The 27,316-nt window shown below is 44.1% G+C and overlaps 2 protein-coding genes across 2 annotated transcripts in view; one reads left to right on the forward strand and one right to left on the reverse strand.

Annotated features, from left to right (window-relative positions):
* AZGP1 (alpha-2-glycoprotein 1, zinc-binding) overlaps nucleotides 1–27,316 on the forward strand; it is a 37,048-nt gene that overhangs the window by 3,283 nt on the left and 6,449 nt on the right. The window lies entirely within an intron of this gene.
* On the reverse strand, nucleotides 1,420–2,255 carry GJC3 (gap junction protein gamma 3). Its single transcript, XM_047089467.1, is given in 2 exon segments — nucleotides 1,420–1,442; nucleotides 1,445–2,255. Coding segments are annotated over 2 exon segments (819 nt in total). The 5' UTR covers nucleotides 2,241–2,255.

Genomic DNA, 27,316 nt, shown 5'->3' on the forward strand with positions numbered 1-27,316 from the left:
TTATGAATGATGACATTTGCTTTTTTCCATCCTTGGTCACTTGGCTGGACTCTGGTTACAGTAGATGAGGGATTCTTTATAAAACACTTGTATTGCAGAAAGAAAAATTATTAATTTTCTAGTTGCTGCCAAAATGTCCCCTGGGGGCCAAATAGCTTTCCTTAGCAACGAGCCTTCCTACTTTACCTAAGGATAATTTGGGATTCAGAAGGAGAAAACAAAACTAGGTAGCTGCTCTTGTTGAGAATTTGAAGGCAAGGAAGAAGGGAGGGGAAGATGTTTCTGCAGGAAGGTGACAGGCTGGAATACCCTTGGGCAGACTTGACAGAGAGACTCCAGAAAAGAGACGTTTGATATTTAGCTTTATGTTATCTGCTACCGTGATGTAAACCTCCCTTCCTGAGTCAGCAGCAAAACTCTCCTGTCTTTTCTGTGTGGAAATGAGGGGAATGGGTTTAAAAAGTAGCAATTTGATGGGGATTGAGCCTGGGTGGCTCAGTGGGTTAAGCTTCTGACTTCAGCTCAAGTCATGATCTCACAGGTTCATGAGTTCAAGCCCCACATCAGGCTATCTGCTGTCAGCACAGAGCCCACTTCGGATTCCCTGTCCCCCTCTCTCTCTGCCCCTCCACCCCAAAATAAATAAATAAAACATTAAAAAAAATAAAGGTCATTGGTTTAGATATGCGTGGAAGGCCAGTCTGAATATGGCATATGCCACGGGGCTGGGGGCATCCATAGGTTACAAGACTTCAAAGTTGGGGGGAGCAGAGAAAGTGGAAGAACAGAGGACAGGGAAGTAGAGTCACTATGACAGGAAAGTCGCATTCAGCCACAGGAATGCCAACAGCAGCGGTCAGAATTTATTGCGCAGGACAGGGGAGAAGCACAGCTTTACGGAGGCTTCTGCTGGCTGAGTCTGGAACCAAGCCCATGATCATTGTAAAGCTGACGCCAGAGGATTGTGGCAGGAAGGCACAAGGGGGAAATCTCCCAGGAAGACTTAGGCAGCGTGGCCCACCATGGCCCTTAGAGATGCTTCAACAGCCTCTCATTTGTCACAGAAGTAAATCCCCACTCACTGGATGTTCGGAAGAAGATCCAATCGCAGAGTTCCCTTCAGAGGCGAACCAGGTGGCTTCATAACTCTGCAAAGTAGAGAATCAAGCAGGAGCTGAGACTTTTTCTAAGTGGGAAGAAACCTAAAGGGAAGGGCAGGAGGTACAGCTGGCTGAGAACCCTGGTCCTGGTTCATTGGAAGGAATCGGCAAACGGAGGGGGATGAGGGTTGGGAGATGGGTCAGCAGCAGTGGTCAGAAGACGTCTGCCTCGAACCTGGTTTTCTATTTTGTAACACGTAGGAAGTGTGCCTCCCAGAGGTCCAGGGACCTGCCTTGGGAGGTCATCAGGACAGAGACCTCAGGAGCAGGAAGAAAGAGGACATCAGTGCTCTTCTCACCTGCTTCTCGGAATGGCTCTTTGGTCTCCACCACTGGGAAGTTTTCAGTCGGTTCCTTGTGTCTTCTGGTGCTCTCTGAAGTTGGGGAGTAGTTAGAAGGGGGAGATCTGTGCTTCCGGGCCCTCCACCATCGCCCCAGGCCCAGGAGCACAAGTTCCAAAAGCGTGAACAAGAGACAGAGCCCACTGACCCCAAACATGGTCTTTAGGAAGATGGTCTTCTCAAACGGGCGGGACAGGTAACAGGTTATACTACCAAGGCAAGGCTCTCGGCGACATGCAAAGGAGCTGGGCACGTTGAACCCATACACATGGTACTGTACCCCCAAGGCTGTCCCCTCAAGGACCAGCCGCACGCCCAGCTGTGCCACATAGGCCCAGAGCAGCCTGGGGCTTCCAGGACCAGAGGCATCTCTGCTCTTCTCCCCTTGGCGGATCAGAGTCTCCTCCTCCTTCCCCTTTCCTGACTCTTCCCAAAGCCAGATGACATGATACAAAGTGAGACCCATGTAGAGGGCGCTGGGCACAGCCACCAAGATGACCTGGAAGACCCAGAAGCGCAGTGGGGAGAAGGGATGGAAGGCATCGTAGCAGGCGGCCTTGCAGCCTGGCTGCTGGGTGTGACACACGAATTCACTCTGCTCGTCGCTGTAGACCCCGGCCCCGCTGGCAGCCAGCAGCACAAGGCGGAACCCCAGGAGCACAGGGAGCAGGAGGCGTCCCACGGAGGTGGAGTGCCGGCTCTCCTCAGCCACCAGCTGCCTCAGGAACCGGCCACACATCCTGTTAGGGAGCAGAGGGCAATAATGAGTGTGAGTGTACTGCTCCCTGATCTTGAGGAGGCGCATGGGGCCACCTCTTCACTGTGAATCCAAGGATAGATAAGGCAAGACTTCGCGCACCTCTCCAAGGATCTAGTTGGTTTATTACCAAGACTCTGATGGCGCCTGTTTATAGGTAATGGAGTCATCGTGGAAAATAGCGAGGGGGTGCGGGTGTGGCTGTCTCTTCTGCCCCCTTCTGTACCTGGCAGTGGAAAGCCAGGATCCATCTTTCCCTCTCTTTCCCTCCCTCCCTCTGTCCCTTTCCCAAAGGCTAAACAGCCAGAGAGTCCAGAGCCCTCTGAAAACTACTGTTTCCCCCATTGATGGCCACCAGGCCTGGCGCTACTGTCACTGGCGCCTGAACAGAATCAGTGCCGACCCCAGAAGGGAACGTGCATTCTCTTGCTCTCTGCTTTTCTCTTGCACCAGGCCTTGGCTGCTCATAGGCGTGCGGTCTGGCCTCCGCTCCCATCGCAGTGGTAAGATTGAGATTCAGTTAGCTTACGGGCCCCGGTGCGGGTCAAGTGAACAGTGAGTGGCAAGGCCCACTTCAGTCTGGTGTTCTTTAGACCTAACCAGCTTGGGAAAAGGAGAACATTTTAAAAGAAACCCAGCAGAATTTACCGATTGAATGTAATGGAGTATGGGGCCAAAGCCAGAGATGACTGGATAAAAATTGGAAATTCCTCTCTGCTTTGTAATTGTCCCTTGGGCTCATCTCTCCCACACTGTGAGAGGTGACCATGCTCAGGGACAGGCTTCAGAAAATTTCTCAGTTCTCTGGAGAGAGTAGCACCCTGCTATAAGCCTGTGTGTCATCTTTATTTATATTTTATTGAGGCAGCCTCCTCAATGCCCAGCTGCTGCTTCTCACTGCCTGTGTTTGGCCTAAACTCTGACATGCCTGCATCCCCTCATTGAAGGGTCTAGAAGACCTTGAAAACATTTTACTCCACAGGGAATATAAAGACTCTTTGCTGGGGAGCCACACAGCCCCGTCTTGTCTACATGCTGCTCCCTTCTGTAGCATCTTAAAGAAGTGGTCTAGCATTTACCCAAGGCCACCCTCCCTCCCAGACCCATGTCCTTGGGTCTCTCCAGCTGCTTCAAGGACTTGACCACCCTCATTTCCTCCCTGAACCTGCTTAGGTCTCTCCCTTTCAACTCTAGTAATAATAACCTGAATTTCTAACTCTTTGACATGGCAGCAAATGAGACATGCCCAATTTGCCTCGTATCAACTTCCCTATTATAAGACCCAGAGGGGTGCCTGGGTGGCTCAGTCATTAAGTGTCTGACTCTTGGTTTCCACTCAGGTCATGATCTCATGTCTCATGAGTTTGGGCCCCGCATCAGGCTCTGCACTGACAGCGTGGAACCTGCTTAGGATTCTCTCGTTCTCTCTCTCTCTCTCTTTCTCTCTCTCTCTCTCTCTCTCTCTCTGTCTCCCTCCCTCTCTCTTCTGCCCTTCCCTCACTTGTGCTCTCTGTCTCCAAAAATAAATAAGCTTTAAAAAAGCTACATATAATATTCAGAAAGATGCACAAAGCAATTTAAGTGGGGATTCGTGCCATAAATAAACTACAGTTGTTTGACCCTTGAACAACGTGGGGGTTAGGAGCGCTGACTCCTAGACAGTCAAAAAACCCCATATAACTTTTGGCTCCCCCACATAAAAAACACTTAACTACTTAAGCTTATTGTTGAGTGGAAGCCTTACCAATAACACAGGCAGTTAACACATGCTTGTAGGTTACTAGAAATTCATAAGGAAGAGAAAATACATTCATAATACTGCATGTATATTGAAAAAGAAACCCATGTATAGGCCAGATGGCAGGGACAGGGGCAGCTGCGGCCACTCATGAATGTGCTGGCCTCCAGGAAGCTGCCTTGAGGAGGGATCAGTACCTGGCAGGGAGGAGCCCAAGGCCCACGGCTGCCCTGGCACAGCCCCGAGACCCAGGTGTTCCACCTGACCACCCCAACAGCACACTGGACGACCTGCGGCCTGACCAGTACCCGGGCCTCTTGAGGGCTGCGGGCGTCGTCAGGCCTCCCCAGGTGCTCAGGTCAGCAGTCTCGACTGCCTGAGTAGCCTTCCGTTCAGTCCCATGGAGACAGGGTGCACAGCTGTAAATAAATGCCTTGTGGCCTTTGCCTGTCAACTCCCTTAAAATCCACTGGAGAGGCACCTGGGTGGTTCAGTCAGTTAAGCATCTGACTTTGGCTCTGGTCATGATCTCACGACTCATGGGTTCAAGCCCCATATCAGGCTCTCTGCTGTCAGCACAGAGCCTCCTTCGGATCCTCTGTCCCCCCTCCCCGCCCCTCCCCTGCTCATGCTCTCTCTCTCTCTCTCTCTCTCTCTGTCTCTCAAAAGTAAATAAACATTAAAAAAAAAAATCCACTAGGGAACCTGTCTGGCTGGGTCCATGGAGTGTGTCACTCTTGATTGCAAGGTCATGAGTTCTAGCCCCACATTGGGTATAGAGATTGCTTTTTCAAAAAATCCACATATGAGGGGGCACCTGAGGGGCTCAGTTGGTTAAGCATCCAACTTTGGCTCAGGTCACTATCTCATGGTTCATGAGATGGAGCCCCAGATCAGGCTCTGTACTGACAGCTCAGAGCCTGGAGCCTGCTTCTGATTCTGTGTCTCCCTCTCTCTCTGCCCCTCCCCTGCTTGTACTCATGCTCGCTCTCTCTCTCTCTCTCACTCAAAAATAAAAATAAATAAACAAAAAATAAATAAACATTAAAAAATAATGAAAAATAAAAATTCACATATAAGTGGACCAGCAGGGCTCAAACCTGTGTTGTTCAAGGGTCACCTGTATAGATAAGAACAGGCCATAGCACCAAAGCTGAGGTGGAATGGTCACTTCTGTGCAGTCAGAACAGATGGATTGAGATGCTTCCAAGGGACTGTTGTAAAGGGCTTAATTGACCAGAGAACCATGTCACCACCCATCAACTGTGAGAGACCATGTTTTGAGTCACTAACGATCAGAATTTGAACCTCTACCTGCCTGTCTGTCCCTATCTTTCTGCCTCCCTCATAGACTGTGAAGACTCCGAAGTCTGTCAGGCCACTGAAAATTATTCTCCATAAAATTGGGTTCAAATTTTTAGAAGAAATCCATTCTCCGTCCTTAGAAAGATGTGAAATCGGTCTCATGATTAAAAGATGGCAGATTGAAGATGGAGATTTACCCCCTCTCATTCCTGAGACTCCTCCAAAATGAGAGTAAATGGATCTTTAAGTGTATAAACCCACTACACATGGAAGGGAAAGATCACTGGTAGCACAACTAAAAATCCACTTTGAAAGCAAGAGGATAGACAAGAAATTCAGATTGTGGTGCTGGCGAGCACACTGGGTAATTCTTCCAGAATTCAGAGAAAGAAGATAAATCCTTGAAAATAATAAAAGGTGACTAGATAAGGGAAATCTATATCCTAATTTGAAAATCAAAGACCACAATAAAGCAAAATCCCTTGTCTGTTTATTGGATGAGAAAATACTTAGTGAAGTGCCTGGGAAAAAGAGCAGTTTCTCCATAAGTGTTTAACCAAGTTTTGTTTGGAGAGATACTGAGTTCCATAGAGGACCAGAAGGAAGGTCAGCTTCCAGTGCTGGCCCTAGGTTTCTCAGCCTTGGCACCATTGATATTCGGGGACTGATCGATCATTTGTTTTGGGGGCAGGGAAGGCTGTCGTGTGCGTTGTGAGATGTTTGGCGGCATTCCTGGCCTTCATCCACCAGATGCCAGTAGCACGCTTCTCCCCTCCACCCCCAGAAGCCCCCAGACACTGCTGAATGTCCCCTGGGGTCAGATTCACCCCTGGTTGAGAACCACCACCTGAGGGTCACACCTGTCCATCACCTCTCCACCCATGGCTTCAGTCACCAGCTCTGTAAAGCAAGACATTCGTGCTGGAGCATCTCAAAGGGTTTTAATTTGGTGGGATGTGATGATCGGCCCATTTCCAAGCTGCCTTGCGCATCCTCCCCCTCAACAAGCTCCATCTGTGAGGAAGCCTGCAGGCCCTATGGGGTCCTTGCACTTAGGGGAGGCACCCCAGGTTCGGTTGTTGGGGGGGGGGGTTCCGCCCTGGTTGTCCTGGAGCATTGAGAGACTAGAGACTGATTTGGTAAATTCACAAGTCTGGTTCTCAGCCTCATCTTGTTTCAGAGTGGAGGCCCAGCACACTCTAAACACATTTCCAGCACATTCCCAGCAGACCTGGAATTTAACCCAGAGCAGGCTTGGCATATTCCAATGTTGGGAATTTGAGGAATTCTGAGAGGCCCTATAACTGGTTCTTCTCTCTCTCCTGCCCACCCCAGACCTGTAGCCAGATACCCAGTGTCCTCTCAGAGGCTCTAGGAACTGAACTGGGGTCTCCAGAGCTCACCACAGAGCTTTGGAGATTTGGGAGAGAGCGTGGAAAAAGCAGGATGAAAGGACTTGCCCAAGAACCCCTTGGTTTGGAGCTCCCATATTAAATTCTGAGTACCCTTCTGTGTCCTCTGCCCTGTGGCTGTTACAACCAAAACAACACTAATTCTGGGACTTCCTGAAAGATTCACACAAAATCATACTCCATCTCCTAAAGTCTGCAGACCAAAGGCAATTTCTTATACAAGTGGGGCCTCAACACAGGCAGATCTTTCCTCCTCCCTCCTCCCCTGCTTTCATGTGGTCTCCCCCATCTCTTCTAGCTGTCCCCAGCCCTCCAGGCTTACTCTCTGAGACCAGCATCCCACAAACATCTGCAGCTTTGCACAAGGGCACCAGAGCCCCCAAGCTAGAGTCAGACCAGGGAAGTTGAGAACTCAGCATTGTTTTCAAAGCTCAAACTCCAGGGAAACCACTCTGCTCCCGGAGTGGAGAAGTCATTTGCAAATAAATCTTTTGGGAAGGAGTTGGTGGAATCTGAGCCCTGTCAAGATTTTCACTGGTGAAGCAATACCTGTGAGCTCAAGATTTGGGGGAGGGATGGGGTGCCTGGGTGGCTCAGTTGGTTAAGCATCTAACTTCAGCTCAGGTCATGATCTCTTGGTTCACAAGTTCAAGCCCAGCATTGGGCTCTGTGCTGACTGTTCAGAGCCTTGAGCCTGCTTTGGATTCTGTGTCTCCTTCTCTCTCTGCCCCTCCCCTGCTTGCATCCTCTCTCTCAAAAATAAATAAGTATTTTAAAAAAAGATTTGGGGGAGGGAGGAAAGCCCAGCATGTGAGGGGATTTTTCAAATATGTAAATAGATTTTTGTTTAATTTCATCATGATTTTGGTAAGAATCTTTCTAAGCATCTCTATTCTATGGGAGAAAAATTTCAAGATTCCATGGGTGGCAGAACTCATCTCAGCCAGTGAAGGCACAAGGGAGGGATGTCCACCAAGGGCAGTTCTGGACCCGGCTTTCTGCTCCCGTCTCAGCCCACCTGGCCTGGGAAACGTTCTAGATTCTTTTACCTAAAGTGTGATCCCTGGATGCACTGGCAGCACCAGGAAGGCAGAACCTCAGGCTGTATCCCAGGGTTAGCAACTCAAATCTGAATTGTAATAATACCCCTAGCTCACTGGTGTGTGCAGCCCTGAAGCCCACTGTCTCTCACCCTCCCAACCCTGCACCCTGCCCCAGCCCAGCCACTCTCCTTCCCGGCACTCACCTGGCAGCGCCTAACAGAAGCACCAACAACACGGGGGAAGAGTCAGGGAAGAGTCCTCAGGCTGCAGCCAGCAGGGTCCCAGCTCTCTCTCCCCCAGGCCCTGCCTCCTGCCACCACCCACGTCTTCTCCCCTCCCCTCTTCATTCCTGGCAGCCTTAGCGAAGGGTGAGAGAATGGCAGCTGGAGGAGCCTGTAGCCCTGCTATTAAAGAATGGGGTCTGGAGAATAACCCTCTGTTGTTGAGGGCGAGGGGTGCCTCTTCTAAGTGAACTGAAACAGAGGTTTTGAAATCAGCTGAAAGGAGAGCAATGGCCTCTGCATGTTTCCAAGTGGGGGGTGGAGGCAGCACTCACAGGCAACAACAGACAGAATTTCTGTAAGTTTACATCTCTGTTAAGCCCCCCACTCTCCTGGCCAAAGTACCCAAAGCACAAGTTTACCCACAAGAGTGTGAGTGTGTGTGTGTGTGTGTGTGTGTGTGTGTTTGTGTGTGTGTGTGCGCGCGCGCACGCGTGCGCTTTGCTGGGAGAAATAGCACAGGCTTCCCCTCATCTGTTCCCTGTCCCTCAGCATCCCTGGGAGCCCAGCGCCTCTCCACCAGGCCCGGTGAGAACTGTGACACCTGCCTATACCCATTCCTGTCCCCATGGCTCAAGCCAGGATCCCCTCCAGAGGAAGGAAGGGGTGAGGCTGGGTGAGCGGGTGGTGGGTGAGAGCGCAACTCACCACTGCAGAGTTTTGACCAGAGTCAACCCTGCACTCTCAAGGAGGAGAGCTGGAGGGACCCTGGGTTCCAGATGCTGCCCCTGTGGGTCTTAGCGCATCATTCCACTGTCTTCTAGCACGTTGCATTGTCAGGGAGACATTTAAGTCCAGCTTGATAGTCTTCGAAGCTTAAGTTATTTGACCTTCTTGACAGTTGCCAACTGGATTTTTTTTTTTTTAATGATCCTTGGAGCCTGTTCACTCCTACAGGGGATTCCATCAAGCAAGGCATGAGATAAGCTGGCACTGCCTCTCTCCTTGGCATGTTCGCATCTGATCCACAGGCCAGTTCCAATGCAGCCATATGTCCATCCATTCATCTGCTGGCTCGCCCATCACTTGCCTTTTTGATTTTTCAGGCAGGAGTCAATAGACCTGTTTGAGTCCCTCTCTCTAGGCTTGAGATTAAGAAGGCGGCACCCTCACCTCTTGCCCTTGAGAACTAATAGCATATCTCTTTCCAAAGAAATCCTCTCTCCCTCTAATTTCCAACAACTCTGCCAATTGTATACAATTCTTTTTTTTTTTTATTTTTTTTTTCAACGTTTATTTGTTTTTGGGACAGAGAGAGACAGAGCATGAACCAGGCGAGGGGCAGAGAGAGAGGGAGACACAGAATCGGAAACAGGCTCCAGGCTCTGAGCCATCAGCCCAGAGCCCGACGCGGGGCTCGAACTCACGGACCGCAAGATCGTGACCTGGCTGAAGTCGGACGCTTAACCGACTGCGCCACCCAGGCGCCCCAATTGTATACAGTTCTGATGTGGGCATAGAGTTTAAGAATGATATGCCCATGGGGCACCTGGGTGGCTCAGTCGGTTGGACATCCGGCTTCAGCTCAGGTCATGATCTCACAGTTTGTGAGCTCGAGCCCTGCGTCGGGCTCTGTGCTGACAGACAGCTCAGAGCCTGGAACCTGCTTCGGATTCTGTGTCTCCCTCTCTCTCTGCCCTTCTCTCTCTCTCTCTCAAAAGTAAATAAACATTTTCAAAAAATTTTAAAGAATAATATGCCCGTTATTTATTGATTTGGCACTTTTTTTTCCTTTGAAGTATTTCTTTTTTTTTTTTTTTTCAACGTTTATTTATTTTCGGGACAGAGAGAGACAGAGCATGAACGGGGGAGGGGCAGAGAGAGAGGGAGACACAGAATCGGAAACAGGCTCCAGGCTCTGAGCCATCAGCCCAGAGCCTGACGCGGGGCTCGAACTCAGGGACCGCGATCCTTTGAAGTATTTCATCTCAGATTAGCAAATCACTTTAGAATGTCCTATGTGTTGTATTTTCTAAAACATGATATCTTGAAATCCTAGTCAGATTTTCCGATTTAATATCCTGTTACACTAGCGCTTATTCAGTACTTAATCAGTGACAAATATTCTAAGTGCTAGAGGACTACTAACTTGCTTATCCCCCATAGCAACCTCATGATGTAAGTCTATTATCATCCTCTGTTACAGAGGAGAGAGATGAAGAATAAGGCGGTTAAGTAATTTATTCGGGGGTGAACAGCTAGTGAGTGGAGAAGCTGGGATTTGAACAAGCATCGTGGCAGCAGGTGGCGGACCCTTAAATGCCACAACATGGCTAGCTTCCCCATTATTCAGATTATCAGCCTTTAAAGAACTTTTGATTGTAAACCCATTGTAATTTCATACCCGCAAGAAAATAAAAATCCTCTGCTTACATGTTACACTTCTTAATGACTAACTTCATTATCCACCCTGGATCCCAACCAAAACCTTGGGTGTCCCCATGGAGAACCCTTCCTTCATTGACCACGTCTTCCCCGCTGACCAGTGGCACAGATTCTGCCCCTTGAACTAAGATGGTGTTTTAGTTCAAGAGTGAATGACCACCCTCATGGCCCTGCTCCTAGATGTGTCTCACTTCTAACCCATTCTGTGCATTGCAAACAGAATGTTTAACTCAATTCTGATTTAGATTTAACAAAAAACATGTTTCACTGTTTCTTGGCTCAGTGTTGCTTTTTGAATCCCGTACCTTCCTTCTGCATTAAATTGTCTTCTTGTTTTTTAACTTCTTAATCATTTTAAGTGTGCAGTTTAGTAGTGTTAAGTGTACTCATGTTGTTGTGCAGCACACCTCCAGAATTCTTTCATCTTGCAAAACTGAAACCTCATACCCATTTATCCCTCCCTTCAGCCCCTGGCGACACCATTCTACCTTCTGTTACCACGAATTGGACTACCTCATTGGATTCACTGGAATCATACAGCATTTGTCTTTTTTTTCTTTAATTATTTATCCTGAGAAGAGAGAGAGAGAGAGAGAGAGAGAGAGAGAGAGAGAGAGAGAGAGAATCCCAAGCAGGTACCACACTGACAGTGCAAAGCCCAGTGTGGGACACAAACCCATGAACTGCGAGATCATGACCTGAGCCAAAATCAAGAGTCAGATGCTTAACCAACTGAGCCACCCAGAGGCCCCACAGCATTTGTCTTTTTGTGATTGGCTTAGCTTAATGTCTTCAGCGTTCATCCATATTATAGTTATCTATCAGAAATGTATTCCTCTTTAAGGGCAAATAATATTCCTTGTGTGTATATATGTATATACCAAATTTTGTTCATTCATTCATCCACTGATGGACATTTGGATTGCTTCCACCACTTGGCAATCATGAATGGTGCTGTTGTGAACACAGTGTGCCAAATTTTCTTCTTAAAACACAACCTTCAGTAGTTTTTCTACTGGGGAACTGTTGGGGGTAAACTCTTTTGATCCTCTTTGGTCTCAAAGTGCTTTCATTTTATCCTCAATCTTGAATTGTTATTTAGTTGGCTAGAGAATTCTTGGTTGATGATTATTTTCTTTCAGAACTTTAAAGGTATTATTTAATTGCCTTCTACTATCTAGTGGGTTTATAAGTCTTTTATGTAAAATGCCTATAGTAGATCACATAATGCCACCTGAGGTATCCACGTCGTCATCCTCAGAAGCTTGAATGTTGCCTTATATCAGAAATGGGACTTTGCAGGGGCACCTGGGTGGCTTAGTCGGTTAAGCGTCTGACTTCAGCCCAGGTCATGATCTTGTGCTTCGTGGGTTCGAGCCCTGCGTCGGGCTCTGTGCTGACAGCTTGGAGCCTGGAGCCTGCTTCAGATTCTGTGTCTCTCTCTCACTCTCTGCCCCTCCCCTGCTTGCACTCTGTCTCTCTGTCTCCCCAAAATAAATAAATATTTTTTAAAAATTTAGAAATGGGACTTTGCAGATGTGATCAAGTTGAGGATCTTGAGATGGGGACACACATGGTCTTAGTGGGCCTGATGACATCACAGGGTTCCTTATAAGGAGAGAGGATGTCAAAGGGTACGATAAGAGATGTGATGACTGAGGCAAGACTCTGGAGCCGTATGTGGAAGAGGCCACGAGCCAAAGAACACAAATGGCTGGGAAAGGCAAGGAAATTGATTGTCCCTGAAGTTTTCGCAAGGAATACAGCCAAAACCTTGATTTTAGACTTCTGTGTTGTTGGGTTTTTAAAATTTTTTTTAATGTTTATTTATTTTTGACGGAGAGAGACAGAGCATGAGCTGGGGAGGGGCAGAGCAAGAGGGAGACACAGAATCCGAAGCAGGCTCCAGGCTCTGAGCGGTCAGCACAGAGCTCCACATGGGGCTCCAACTCATGAACCACAAGATCGTGACCTGAGCTAGAGTCGAACGCTCAACCACCTGAGCCACCCAGGCACTCCTATATGTGTTGTTTTAAGCCGCTAATTCTATGGCAACTTGTTACAGCAGCAATTGGAAAAAAGTACAATGCCTGTTCTTGACTTCTGCCCAAATTTTTATTGGGTTGTTTTCCTTAGGGATTTGTAGGAGGCTTTTGTATTTTGAATGTGTTATTTTTTGGTCAGTTATATATTTTGCAAATATCTTCTCCCAGTTAGTGATTTCCTTTTTCACTCTTGTCATGGAGGCTTTTGATAACAGATTTCTTCACACAGTCAAATCTTCCCATTCTTTTTATCAATAGTGTGTACTTTTTGTCTTAAGATATTCTTCCCTACCCAGATACGATACTTTTGATTTGTAGAATTTTTGTCATCCAGCTTAAAGTATTTTTTAATTTTCCATCATTATTTCTTCTCAACTGCATGGATGGAATGTTTCGAAGTATGTTTTTAAATTTCTAAATGTATGGGAATTCTCTGCTAATCTTCTTGATGTTAATTGCATCGTGGTCTGAAAGAACATAATTTCTGTAATACCAGCCCTTTAATTTTCTTGAGACTTACTCTGTGACTTAACATGTGCTCAGTTTTCTTTAATACTCTATATACATGCTTAAAAATATTGTTTTCCTCTGATTACTGAGTACAGTGTCCCTATAAGATCACTAGATTAGTGTTGTATTTTGTTCTGTGTCTATACTACCCAATATGGTAACCATAAGCCACATGGGGCTGTTGAGCATCTGAAATATAGCTGGGACAACTGAAGGACTGGAATTTTTAAGTTTTGCTTATTTAAGTGATCTCTGCACCCAAAGTGGGGCTTGAACTCATGACCCCAAGATCAAGAGATCATAAATAAAATGTTTATTTATTTTGAGAGAAAGAGAAAGCAGGGGAGGGGCAGAGAGAGAACGAGAGAGAATCCCAAGCAGGCTCCATGCCATCAGCTCAGAGCCTGATGGAGGGCTTGAACCCATGAACCACGAGATCATGACCAGAGCTGAAATCAAGAATCAGATGCTTAACTGACTGAGTCACCCAAGCACCCCTGGAAATGTATTTTTAAGTTCATCTAAGTATAATTAATTTATTTAAATTTAAAAACTGAAACCCCATAAAATACTTTTCTGTTAAATACCGCTTTGTTGTTTTAGTAGGACAACATTGCCTTTAACCATGCATTGCATAAGATATTATTGTTATATTGTTGTGCAAATATCAGGAATGTGCATTGTTTCTGGTAATTCACATAAACATATCACTGATATGCCAATAGATTAATTCAGTTCAATGATTCAATTTAATTTTCTACTTACCAATGTAACACATTGTATTTATTAAATATTTTATGCAGACAGCATGAGTTACAGTTATACTTATGTAAATTATAGTGGTAGTTAAGTTGAAGTACTTTATTTTATACATATATATATATAGTATTTAATTATAATATAATTAAATTATTTTACAAGTTTTAAAAAAAATAGATGGGGCAACATGCATGTGACTCTTGATCTCCGGGTTGTGAGTTCAAGCCACACACTGGGTGTAGAGATTACTTAAAAATCAATCAAGGGCCGCCTGGATGGCTCAGTTGGTTGAGCATCTGACTCTTGATTTTCCTCAGGCCATGATCTCACAGGTTCTTGAGTTCGAGCCCCACATCAGGCTCTGTGCTGATGGCATGGAGCCTGCTCAGGATTTTCTGTTTCCCTCTCTCTGCCCTTACCCCACTCACTCTCACTCTCTCTCTCTCTCTCTCAAAAATAAATAGACATTCAAAAAATAAAAATAAATAAAGTCAATCAATAAAAATAGGGATCAATTTTTAAATTTAAAATGAAGGCACACTACTGATATAGAATCAAGTGGAGATAAAGAACTTAGCATTTTACTTAATTGTAGAGAATAATCTGATGATGTCTGACTCTTGATTTGGTTTGGGTCATGATCTCATGGTTTGTGAGATCAAGCCCTCCATTGGGTTCTGTGTTAACAGTGTGGAGCCTGCTTGGGATTCTCTCTCCCTCTCTGTCTCTCTATCCCTCCCCTGCAAACACACCTGTGCTCTCTCTCTCTCTTTCTCTCTCTCTCTCAAAATAAATCAGATGAATCATGTGATAAAAAGAGACACTACCCAATTAATATTTTGGGTACATTTCATCTCAGTATACTTCCAAATTCATGAAAAAATATTGTCAAGTCATGGCCTAAAAAAAAAATCAAACTTTCAGCATAGATATTTTATAGTCTTTTACAACTATCAAAGAAAAATTTCAGCTAGAAATTAAAAAAATATATATTTACTATCACAATGGACAGTTCTCTAGATGTTTCCCTTGTGTTTTGTTTCACCGTGTGATACATATTGAAAATATTTGTGTTCAGTTTTCCGAAGCAGACTCTAAGAAAATCATCATGAATACAGTTGATAAATCCACTGAATATAAGTGCAAATACTGTATGTAAGTCATCACTGGTTTGTGGAACGGCTGTAATAAATAGAGAAAATGAATTCAATGATCTTGTACTCTTTGCTAATGCTTATTGGTTGAGCCGTGGAAGAGTTTTGCAAAGATTTACCATATTGATAATGCTAATGTAAGGTTTTCTTGAAACAAAAGAAATGCTTGCCAAAGATTCAATAATCAAAGACCAAAATAATGGCAATGTGATTCATGCTTCCCCACTGATATCATACCACAGATGAACAAACTAATTTTGAAGCTCCAAATAAAAGAAAAACATATTTGTGAAATAGCCAGAGATATGAGAATTTATGTCAGTTTAAACTTTTTGAAATACAAATCAATAATAATGATTTTACACATCATATATATACATATGTATATATATGTGTATATTTGTGTGTGTGTGTGTGTGTGTGTGTGTGTATATATATATATATATATATATATATATATATATATATATATAATTTTAATTCCAGGACAGTTAACATACAATGCTAATATTAGTTTCAAGTGTACAATACAGGGATTCAACAATTCTATACATTACTCAGTGCTCATTGTGATAAGTATTTTACACATTTTTCTAACATTGAATCAGTATGGACACTAATCAGATCAATAGCTATTTACCACATAAGAGAAGCTGTGTTATTTTGCTCCACTAAATATACTACGTCTGGCCCAGTGGCTAAAATCTGGAACTCCTACTTAGTTAATTCTCCAGTATACATTTGACCCTTGAACAACACAATGGTTAGGGACACTGACCCCTGCACAGTCAAAAAATCCATGTATGACTCTCCAAAAACTTAACTACTATTAGAACTGCAAGAGGTCGCTTTTTATTGCAATATACAATGTTCTGGAGAGACAAACTGCTCCCTGGGAGATGCTTAGCACCCCACGTTTTAAGCAGATGCTCACACTTGAGCTCACTGCAGTAGCAACAGGAAGTGGCTGTGAAATCACTACAGAACAACATGTACTACAGTTAATTTTATGCAGTTAGGATTTAATACTACACCTTTACATTTATTTACATTTCTTTCAACGGCAAATAGTACCATTTACAGTCTGTAAGTGTGTGCATATGTTTTGATAAATTTTAACTTTTTAAAATAAGATTTGTGGGGGCACCTTGCTGGCTCCATCAGTAAAGCATGTGACTCTTGATCTTGGGGTTGTGAGTTCGAGCCCCACATTGGGTGTAGAGATTACTTAAAAATAAAATCTTTTGGGGCGCCTGGGTGGCGCAGTCGGTTAAGCGTCCAACTTCAGCCAGGTCACGATCTCGCGGTCCGTGAGTTCGAGCCCCGCGTCAGGCTCTGGGCTGATGGCTCAGAGCCTGGAGCCCGTTTCCGATTCTGTGTCTCCCTCTCTCTCTGCCCCTCGCCTGGTTCATGCTCTGTCTCTCTCTGTCCCAAAAATAAATAAACGTTGAAAAAAAAATTTTTTTTAAATAAAAAAAATAAATAAAATCTTTTAAAAAAATAATAAAATAGGGGCACCTGGCTGGCTCAGTCCGTAGAGCACGGGACTGTCAATCCTCAGGGACTTGAGTTCAAGCCCCACAATGGGCATGGAGATTTATCTTTAAAATAAAATTTAAAAAATAATAATAATGAAATAAAAGATAAAATAGATTCATGTATTTTTATGGTGATAAATGATAAAGTATATTTGTATCTACACATATTTTATGCATCCCTTTTTATTTAATTTTTTCAATGTTTCTAGGCTACATGGTTTTTCTGTGGCTTTTTTCAAATTGTTGCAAATCTCCAAAAAATTTTTCCAGTATATTTATTGAAAAAAAGCCACATAGAAGTGGACTCACACAGTTCAAACCCAAACAACATGGGTTTCAGGGGTTTCCTTCCTTTTTATAGCTGAAAAATATTCCAGTGTGTGTGTGTGTGTGTGTGTGTGTGTGTGTGTGTGTGTATCACATCTTCTTTATTCATTCACCAAGATGGACATTTAAGTTGTTCCCACACCAATGGCTATTGTAAATAATGCTGCAGTGAACATGGGAGTGCAGATATTACACTGAGATCCTGATTTCATTTTCTTTGGATATATACCCAGATGTGGAATTGCAAGATAATAATGTACTTCTATTTTTAATTTTTTTGAGAAACTGCCATACTTTTTTCCATAGTGGCTGTACCAATTTAAATTCCCACCAACAGTGCACCAGGGTTCTCTTTTCTCCACATCCAAACCAACATTTATTATCTCTTGTCTTTTTCATAATAGCCATTCTGACAGGTGTGAAGTGATATCTCACTGTGGTTTTTATTTGCAGTTCCCTGATGATTAGTAATGTTGAGCACCTTTTTAAAAAAATGTTTACTTATTTATTTTTGAGAGAGACAGAGAGATCACAAGCAGGGGAGGGGCAGAGAAAGAGGAAGAGAGAGAATCTCAAGCAGGCTCCACACTATCAGTGCAGAGCCTGTCACAGGGCTTGAACTCACGAACTGTGAGATCCTGACCTGGGCTGAAACCAAGAGTCAGACGTTGAACCAACTGAGCCACTCAGGCACCCTGAGCACCTTTTGATATATTTGTTGGCCATTTGTATATCTTCTCTGGGAAGAAAAAAGTCTATTCAAGTCCTCTGAACTGTTTTAAGTTTATTTGTTTTGTTTTGTTTTGTTTTTTTTAGTAACCTCTATACCCAACGTGAGGCTTGAACTTACAACCCCGAGATCAAGAGTCGCATGCTCTTTCAACTGAGTTGGCCAGGCACCCCACCCCTGCACATTTTTAAATTGGATTGTTTGGGGGCGGTGGGGGGCTTGTTCTAAGTTACATGACTTCCTTGTATATTTTGGATATTAACCCATTATCAGATAGATTGGGTTTGCAAATATTTCTTCCCATTCCATAGGCTACCTTTTCATTTTGTTGATTATTTCTTTTGCTGTACAGAAACCTTTAAGTTTGATGTAGTCCCACTTATTTATTTTACTTTTGTTACTGGTGCTTTTGGTGTCACATCCAAAAAATCATTGCCAAGATAAACATCAAGAAGATGGTGCTCTATGTTTTCTCCTGGGAGTTCTATAATTTCAGGTCTTATGTTTAAGTCCTTAATTCATTTTCAGTTAATTTTTGTGAGTGATGTAGTAAGGTAAGGAAAGGTCCAGTCTCATTCTTTTGCAAGTGAATATTCAGTTTTCCCAACACCATTTATTAAAGAAACTATCCTTTCCTCATTGAGTATGCTTGGCTCTCTTGTCAAATATTAGGTGGCCATAGATGCATGGGTTTATGTCTGGGCTCTTGATTCTGTTCCATTGGTCAATGTGTCTGTTTTTAATGTCAGTACTATATCTTTTGATTACTATAGCCTTGTGATATAGCTTGAAATCAGGAAGTGGGAGGCCTCAAGCTTTGTTCTTTCTCAAGATTGCTTTAGCTATTTGAGGTCTATTGTGGTTCCATACAAATTGTAGCTTTGTTTTTTTCTATTTCTTTGAAAAATGCCATTAGAAGTTTGATAGGGATTGCATTGACTGTATAGACAGATTTGGGTAGTATGGACATTTTAACAATATTAACTCTTCCAATCCATGAACGTGGGGTATATTTCCAATTATTTGTGTCTTCAGTTTTATTTATCAAAGTCTTACAGTTTTTGATATATAGACCTTTCACTTCCTTAGTTAAATTTGTTCATAAGTATCTTATTGTTTTTTATGTTATTGTAAATGGAATTGTTCCTTTATTTCTTTCTCATCTAGCTTGTTGTTAGAATCTGGAAACACACTGATTTTTGTATGTTGATTTTGTATCCTGCAACTTTACTGAACTCAAGGATTAATTCTAACAGTTTTTTGGTGGAGTCTTTAGGATTTTCTATACACAAGATCATGTTAGCAGCAAACAGAAACAGTTTTACTTCTACCTTTCCAATTTGGATGCCTTTTATTTCTTTTTCTTGCCTAATTGCACTAACTAGGATTTCCACTACTGTGTTGAATAGGAGTAGTGAGATGACATCTTTTTCTTGTTCCTGGTGTTAGGGGGAAAGCACTCAACCCTATCACTGTTGAGTATGATGTTAGCTATGAGTTTATCATATATGGCCTTTATTATGTTGAGATGTGTTCCTTCTATGCCCAATTTGTTGAGAATTTTTATCATGAAAGGACATTGAATTTTGCCAAATGTTTTTTTCTTTATCTTTTGAGATGATCATATGATTTTTGTCTTTCATTCTATTAGTGTGGTTTTATCACGTTTATTGAGTTGCATATGGTGCATGAGCCTTGCATCCCAGGGATAAATCCCACTTGGTCTTGGTGTGCAATCCTTTTAATTTGCTGTTGAATTCGGTTTGCTAGTATTTTGTTGAGAATGTTTGTATCTATTTTCATCAGAGATATTGGTCTATAGTTTTTTCTTGTAATACCCTTACCTGGTTTTGGTATCCAGGTAATGCTGACCTTGTAAAATGAGTTTGGAAGTACTTCCTCCTTTTCTATTTTTGGAAGAGTTTGAGAAGAACTGACATTAATTTTTTTTTTTTTTAATTTTTGGTAGAATTCACCCATGAGGCCATCTGGTCCTGGGCTTTTTCTTTTTTTTTTTAATGTTTATTTATTTTGAGAGAGAGACAGAGAACATGAGCAGAGGAGAAACAGAGAGAGAAACACAGAATCCAAAGCAGACTCCAGGCTCTAAGCTGTCAGCACAGAGCTTGATGCAGGGCTCGAACTCACAAACCATGAGATTATGACCTGAGCCAAAGTCAGATGCTCATCAGACTGAGTCACCCAGGTGCCCCATCCTGGGCTTTTTATTGTTGGGGGTGGGGTTTCTGATCACTGATTTAATCTCCTTACTTATCTCCTTATGTATCTTACTTATTAGTCTGTTCAGATTTTCTATTCATGATTCAGACTTGGTAGGCTGTCTGTTTCTAGGAATTTATCCATTTCTTCTAGGTTATCCAATTTGTTGATGTATAATTGTTCATTCTAGTCTCATATACTCCTTTGTATTTTTGTGGTATCAGTTGTAGTATCCCCACTTTCATTTGTAATTTTATTTGAGTTCTGTCTCTTTTTTTCTTGGTAAGACTAGCTAAAGGTTTGTTAATTTTGTTTATCCTTTTTTTAAAAAAAAAGCTCTTAGTTTTCATTCATCTTTTCTATTGTGTTTCTCGTCCCTGTTTCATTTATTTCTACTCTGGAAGAGGCAGGATGGGAACTAAGGGTGGCTCTGGGGCAGACTCTTAGTCCTCGGCCAAACCACTTCTCAAGGAGGAGGAGCTACTGAGTCAGGTGCCTTTTGCACATCTTTGCATATGGCTTGTAATCATCTCCTTGGAAACCAAGAGCCGTGACCCCACATTCAGGGTTATGCAGATGGTCCGCCAGAGTGACCAAAGTCCTTGTTTAAATGTCCGAAGCGGGGGTGGAAAGTGGGGAGGTGCACAGAGCCTGGGGAATAGGGACACTTTTCAAAGTTGCATGAATTTCTCCAGATTCTTCAATGGCTCCATTTATAAATGTCCCCAGTGCCCGGGTCAGTGTGGGTATCAAGGGAGGAGGCTAAGTTTGGTGCAGGACGGGGGGGAGTAGTAGGGGAATGGGGTTTTTGCCTAGTTATTTCTAAACTTCTGACAAGACCCTAAAGCACCAAGACAAACTTCTCTTTCACAATAAGTTTCTGAGGGTTGGTGCCAAGAAAGAAGCCCCTGAGGGTCGAGAGAGCTCTCCTCCCACTTCTTTATTCCACCAAACAATGCCCTCTTTGTCTCTCCTCTTCCCACCAAAAGAGACCAGCCTCCTCCCACAGCCATATGTTGATGACATGTGCCATGACCTGCAGCAGCAGGGTGCAGGGATCACCTAAGGGTAGGGAGTAAAAAGAAGTTTGGAGGCCTGGCATCTCTGTAACCTACCTCTATGGGAGGAGAAACCTTTCTTCTCTCCCTCCCTCCTTCGTTTTCACAGTTGGATATATCTATCTGGTTTGGAGGAGTATGAGAGGTCACCAGGAACAAGGGTTGAGAAGGGGTCAGCAGAAGTAAAGTATCAGAACAAGAAGGAAAACATCTCCCACAGAGGATTGAATACAGCAGCACTGGACCTAAGAGACCTGGAAAGAAGAGAGCTAAGCTAGTCCTGGGCCCATCATCACAATGAAAATCTGGAGGAAACAAAAATATAAACCAACAATTTCTTAAGATTGTGAAGGTTTAAGATCTGTAACATTTACAAATAGTCAACAAATGTATTTCTCACCATTATGGAAAGAACTCAACTTAGCAACAAGTTTAACTCAAGAACTGATGATATAGAGGCAGCATCCTGGTTTTATTCCATGCTGATCCCATCTGGCTCATTTCTAGAATTTCTAGAAAATCCTCCTTCCTGCACTTTGTACTATGTAAAGTCAAGCTCTTGCCCATGCAAGAATGCAATGCTGAGAGATGGACAGGAAGGAAAGCCTGGAGACCAGAGGCCATGGTCAGCTGTTGATCCCGATGACCAAGTTTTTTCCTCCTTGATCTTCTGCTACCTCACAAAGGGACTCACAGTTGACCCATACCTCAAAATCCTCTCCACCTTGGTAGCTCCTTAGTTTGTGACTTTCTCTATGCCAGATTTTCCAGGCCTAGTGAAGTCTTTCCCAGGTTTTAGGTCACTGCCTGCTCCAACAATCAGGCCTTCTTTCTCCATGATTATAAAAGCAGAAATCCCCTGGGACTCTAGTGCCAAGTGGTAGGGATGGAGAACGAGAGGAAGGCCAAGTTCAGAAGACTAGAAAAGACATCTTTGAAAGACATCATGGACTATTCCAAGGTCAGAGAAGGCCAGTGGAATGAATGCGATGCTGTTTTCACAGCTCAAGGGATAATCCCTCGTAGGCATGAAGAGGGAAGTTAGCAAGAAGGCAGTTTCAGAGCCCCAAAAACCAACAAAAGACACAGTAGAAATACGCAGACACAACTCATCTACTTTCCTCCTCCCCATCCTCACCCCCAGGCCTTAGCTCTCACACAAGAAGTGGTGTCAGAGCCAACTTTCATCCATGCACATCTGACTACACCCCTACCCATCTGAGGATGATTCCACTTTAGAAAGCATCAGACTCACCCCTGCCCAGGGTTGTTGACTGGAAAATGAGCTGACTTTGGGGTCATTCTGACCAAGGTTCACATAGTGGCTCTTCTAGTCACTAGATATTTCACAGTGGCTTCATCAGGTGACTTAATCATCTGGGCTGCTTTGTATCAACAACTCCTCTCATGGTTATTGTGAGAATTCCATTTTTAAAAACTAGCCTATGTAAGCTGCATGGGGACAAGGGATAGTGTCTCTTGATCTGCCCTGTTCCCCCGTTACCAAGGACATTACTCGGCATTTAGAACTTACTCATTAAATATGGTCCATAGGGGCGCCTGGGTGGCGCAGTCGGTTAAGCGTCCGACTTCAGCCAGGTCACGATCTCGCAGTCCGTGAGTTCGAGCCCCGCGTCGGGCTCTGGGCTGATGGCTCAGAGCCTGGAGCCTGTTTCCCATTCTGTGTCTCCCTCTCTCTCTGGCCCTCCCCTGTTCATGCTCTGTCTCTCTCTGTCCCAAAAATAAAATAAACGTTGAAAAAAAAAATTTAAAAAAAAAATTAAAAAAAATATGGTCCATAGTTCATAGTCCATTTGGGGTTTTTACTGAATGTCTTCCTTGCCATTGACTGTTACAGCCACGTGGAACCCTAAGGATCCTCCAGGCCATTTTACATAAGAGGAAGCAGACCCAGAATAAATCATTTCTGTGGGTCATACAGATTGCAAGATGCAAAGCAAGAGGCCAGTTCCTCAGACCCAGTAAACTATTGATACCGAGCACAGAATTAGAGACTAAGAGTGGGAGTAGAGAACAAAATGCCCCAAAAGCTGCAGGGAATCTGGAATCTCCAGGAGGATGAAACAGAAAAAGAGCCTGGATCATAAGTAGGAGTGATTAGGGCATAGAGGACTGGAAAGACATTACCTGGAACAGAAAACTTGTGGTCAGAAGTCATGAGTAATGGATGATAAATAGAGGAAGAGGGGGCCCCAAGGTAATTATAATAGATGGCATTTATTGAGCAAGTGCTATGTACCAAGTACCTGTGATCTTATTTAATCCTCACCAAAAAACACATCAGAGATAAAACTATTACTATTAATATCCATTTTAGCAATGAGGAAATTGAAGCAGAGAAGAATTAAGTAATTTCCTCAAGGTCACAAATGTAGCAGGTGATGGTGGCACTGGGGATCAAACCCAGACATAATTTCTGTAAAACCTGGATCATTAACCAAAACTGTCACCATATTAGGAGTTACTGTTTTGAGTAATCAGAAGGAGGGAGGAGGAAGCCCTAGGTAGGGATTATATTGATCCCAGAGACTGGCTACTCAGAGAGGATAAAACAAAGGGGCATTGTTGAAAATGGGTGGGGGAGATGGGGACATTCGGAATTTGGGATAGGGCCAGTAAAAAAATAAAGGAGCAGACATAATCACTGCACAACCATAAAACTGAACAGTTGAAATCTTACGTTGAATGGAAAGAAAAATTGCAAATAATATAAAGACTAAAAATAATTTTTATTTGGTTCTGGAATACCTACAAATGTTGTTGTGTCTGGTGCTCTCAGCAGTCACAAGATATCCAAAGAAATAAATTCTGTTCAACTGACTCAAGAGCATCCTCAGATCTGATTTTCCTCTCCCAGCCCACCAATAAGCTCTCTCTTGTGGCAAATGGGAGATTACCTTTAAGACTCGAGAAACACCAACCCAAGTGGAAATGTCTGACTTGGACCTTAATGATGTGGGGATATTAGGTTTATAGGTCTACTGCAGTTCCAGAAGGCCAGCAGTGAGGACTGGATCATCCTGTTTGCCCTGCAGTGGTAGACCAGCTTTCCCAAAATTGCACCAGCATATCTACGCAAAGGGAGCCTTCCCTGCTCAACCCCCCTCCGCCAAGACTGGAGCACACAGGCGGGTTGATCACCTTGGCACACAAAATCCCCTCTGCCAGTGGGAATCCACACGCAGACAGGAGGGGTGTGGGACCATCCCTGAGGCAGGTGCTTGTCAGAGTCTGGAATTTAGCCCTACTTGCAAGCCCATAAATTAACTGTTACTATTTCTTGGGATGCTGGCAGAAGACAGGAGAACCTTCGGACACAGACAAAGGACTGTTGGTCATCGCACATCAGGCAGTATGAACATCACGGCCAGGGTTACCCTGTGCCCCTAAATCCCAGGCAGTATCTCTGAAGGACCCAAATGGATGCTATATAAGCAGTAGGCTCGTGTACGTTACAGTCAAGGAACACTGAACTTGGGAAAGGCATGCTTTTCTCATGAACTGTCTTGAGCCTGATCTTTTTCCAAAGGGCATCTCTTGAGGTTGCTCACTGCAAACACTACCCTGAGAAATGGCCCAGGTGGTGACCACACAGGGCTTGGCATTCTTGACATGCCCAGTAAGAACATGCAAGAACTCAAGCTCAAGACCCATGGCAGATTGCCCTGCCCAGCAGACACCCCTGACCCCCCCTACCTCTGCACTGAGTTGACCAGTTGTCCCCATGAGCTCTGCAACTCACAAAATGATTGCTCTGCTGGCAAGGCAGGATTGTATCCCAAAGGTACTGACACACTGATCTTTGGTAACTCTCTGCATGTGTTGCAATGATTGGTGAGGAGTTTGCAGTTGAATAAGAACATAGAACAGTAATGACTTAGCAGCTCCATTGAAAACAAAAGTTTATGTGGAAAAGTAAAATAATTATAGTTGATTGTATAACAGAGCTGTAAAGGTATTACCTAGTCATAATAATGAAAACAATGAATATAGATCTAACCTAAGTTCTCATATATAATATTTATATTAGGGGGATGGATGATGGGAAGTGGGTGTGTGTGGTGGAGGCTGGCAAAGGAAAGAAGGTAAATCATCTCTTCCAGAATATCTAGGATATCTATATACATCTATATAATGCCTGACACTGAAATATCAAGGAAGCATTTTATTCAAAAACATGGAGGTATACATCTCCAAAATAGCCAACTAAAAAGATATGAAAATCATTGAATGAAAAATAAAGAAAAAATATTTTGGAAGTCATTTTACTTTGCATAAACCAGGCATTGAAAAAATACTTATTGTCCTTAAGTAAAGAATTTTCACTGGGAATGGTTGACAGAAAAGAGAAGAACTGCAGAAAGATCATGCAATTGGAAGTAACAATGTGGAAATTTCATTTCTAAGTAATCTCTGTACCCAACGTGGAGCTTGAACTTAACCCCAAGCTCAAGAGTTGAGCACTCCACAAACTAAGCCAACCAGGCACCCCTGGAAATTTATTTTGAACAAAAAACTTGACTCAATCCTCAACTGCTTTTATAGCTTTATAGGATAAAATCATTAATAAAAACTAAACCAAACTAAAATAATAAAATAAAAAAAATAAAATAAAATAAAATAAAATAAAATAAAATAAAATAAAATATAAAATAAAAAAATATGAAGCCAGACTAGCTGGCTGTGTATGGAGACCCCACCTTCAGGGCCTCACACCTTCCAGGGAATGTTGGTTTGAAAGCTCTAGAGTAAAAACAAAGAAAAAAAGACATCAAATTCAACAAAGAAATCCCAGCCTGAGCACCCTTGGACCCTGTAGCCCTGGACAGCAGTCAAAAATGGGAATCAGAGAACATCCCAGTGAAGTGGCTGAGGTCTACCTGGAGGCGGAGTACTCTGACCTATTCAGAGTGAGCGCCTACTACCTGGACTAAGCATTCACTGCTTCTTATGTTCTACTCGCCAGCAATGAGCATGAGAAGGACCAAGGAACCTCGAGAAGAGAGGACACAGCAGGCAGAAGACCCTGCAGAATAGAAAGAGGGCTTAGAAGTATGCAATGGTGTTCCTCAGAATCCTACTTTAGCCACTATACGTATTCTCAAAAGCTCTGGGTTCAGGACGAGAATGGGGACAGGGAGAGACATTGCCAGCCAGCACACTCGTGAGACTCAAGGAAGGTGCCTAAGTTCAGATTCTGTCCTCATCCTGAGCTCCCTAGGGAGAAACTGGCCTGGATAAGCCAGATCCTTCAGATCTCTTGCTCAATAGTACTTTCTCTTACACCGAATTGGGTGAGCCATATGCAAAAATACTGTCTCTGATATTTAGTCATGGAAGAAAACCCAAATAACTCAGAAGGAAATAACTCAGTCAGTGATATGTCAAAGCAACTTTGGGCTCTTTGAACAAATTAAAAGAACACATGACAAAGAAAAATTTCAGATCAATAAGGAAACCCAAAGTCCACAGAACAGGCCAGGGCTAAGGCAGACTGAAATGTGAGACCCCGCCCCACCCAGGACAGGAGACATAGGCTGGGGGTCGGCCAGGAAAGGGAACCTTGGAAGACCCCAGTCCTGGCCAGCTGTGGGGGAAGGGGAGAGGGACACAGAGCAACTCAGAGACCCAGAGAAACTTCCTGCAGGGGTTCAGGTTTCAGAGGAGGTGTGAAAGCCAAGACAGCTGGCCAAGAAGAGGTAAAAAGATTGTTCCTGACCAGTCAGGCATGAGACGGCTGAGTGGAGGGTCACAGGGACCTGACAAGGGACATGACTGAGAGTGGAGCTGGGCCATGGGCACCCCCAGGCTCACCAGGGAGGATAAAGGGCCCAGAGGACCAAATGTGTGTCCTTCCCTGAGCACCTCCCACCTGCCCAACAGAGAACCAGCAACAGATCCTCCTGCAGGCAGAACCAAGTTCAAGCGCACTTTAAAGATGCCCCACCCCAGGAGGGCCTCACTGCCACATGCTGTCTCCTTCTTGGCAGTTCCTCAGTCCCTTAGTACTCCCTTGTCTCTTTGGCAGATTCCCCTGGGGACAGAGAGATAGGGAGGGAGTCAGGGATGTGAATGTCCTCCAGACAACTCTGGGATGCTGGGTGTGAGAGAGAGAGAGTCATACCCTAGATGCGCTCTGCCAGGGGCCCAGGCTCTGGCCAGGTGCAGAGCTTTTCCAGAGGTGGTCTGACAACACCCAAGTCCCCTCCCCGCACCCACAGTGAGCCTAGGGTGGGTCATGATAGACTGCAGAGGCATTTGCTACCTGAAACCCCCAGCCATTGGCGTTCTTTCACCTGGGGGATACACAGACTTTCAGCCTGCAGATCAGCCGTCTCAGCTCTCGATTCGCACACTGTCTCTGAGCTCACTGAGTGCAGCCTCTGCCCAGGGTGGCTTGTGCATCCTTCTCTCTCACTGTCAGGGGAGGAGCCTGTCCTGCACTCTCATTGGCCTGCAAAGTTGCCTTCCCTGGGCCGGGCTCAAAGCCCAACCATTCCCATAACTACACCTGGCTTTATCTCCAAGTAGT

This window comes from Lynx rufus, unplaced genomic scaffold (assembly GCF_022079265.1).
Source record: "Lynx rufus isolate CCGP_SWC_20201006 ecotype Redwood Valley unplaced genomic scaffold, mLynRuf1.p SCAF_27, whole genome shotgun sequence".
Lineage (NCBI taxonomy): Eukaryota > Metazoa > Chordata > Mammalia > Carnivora > Felidae > Lynx > Lynx rufus.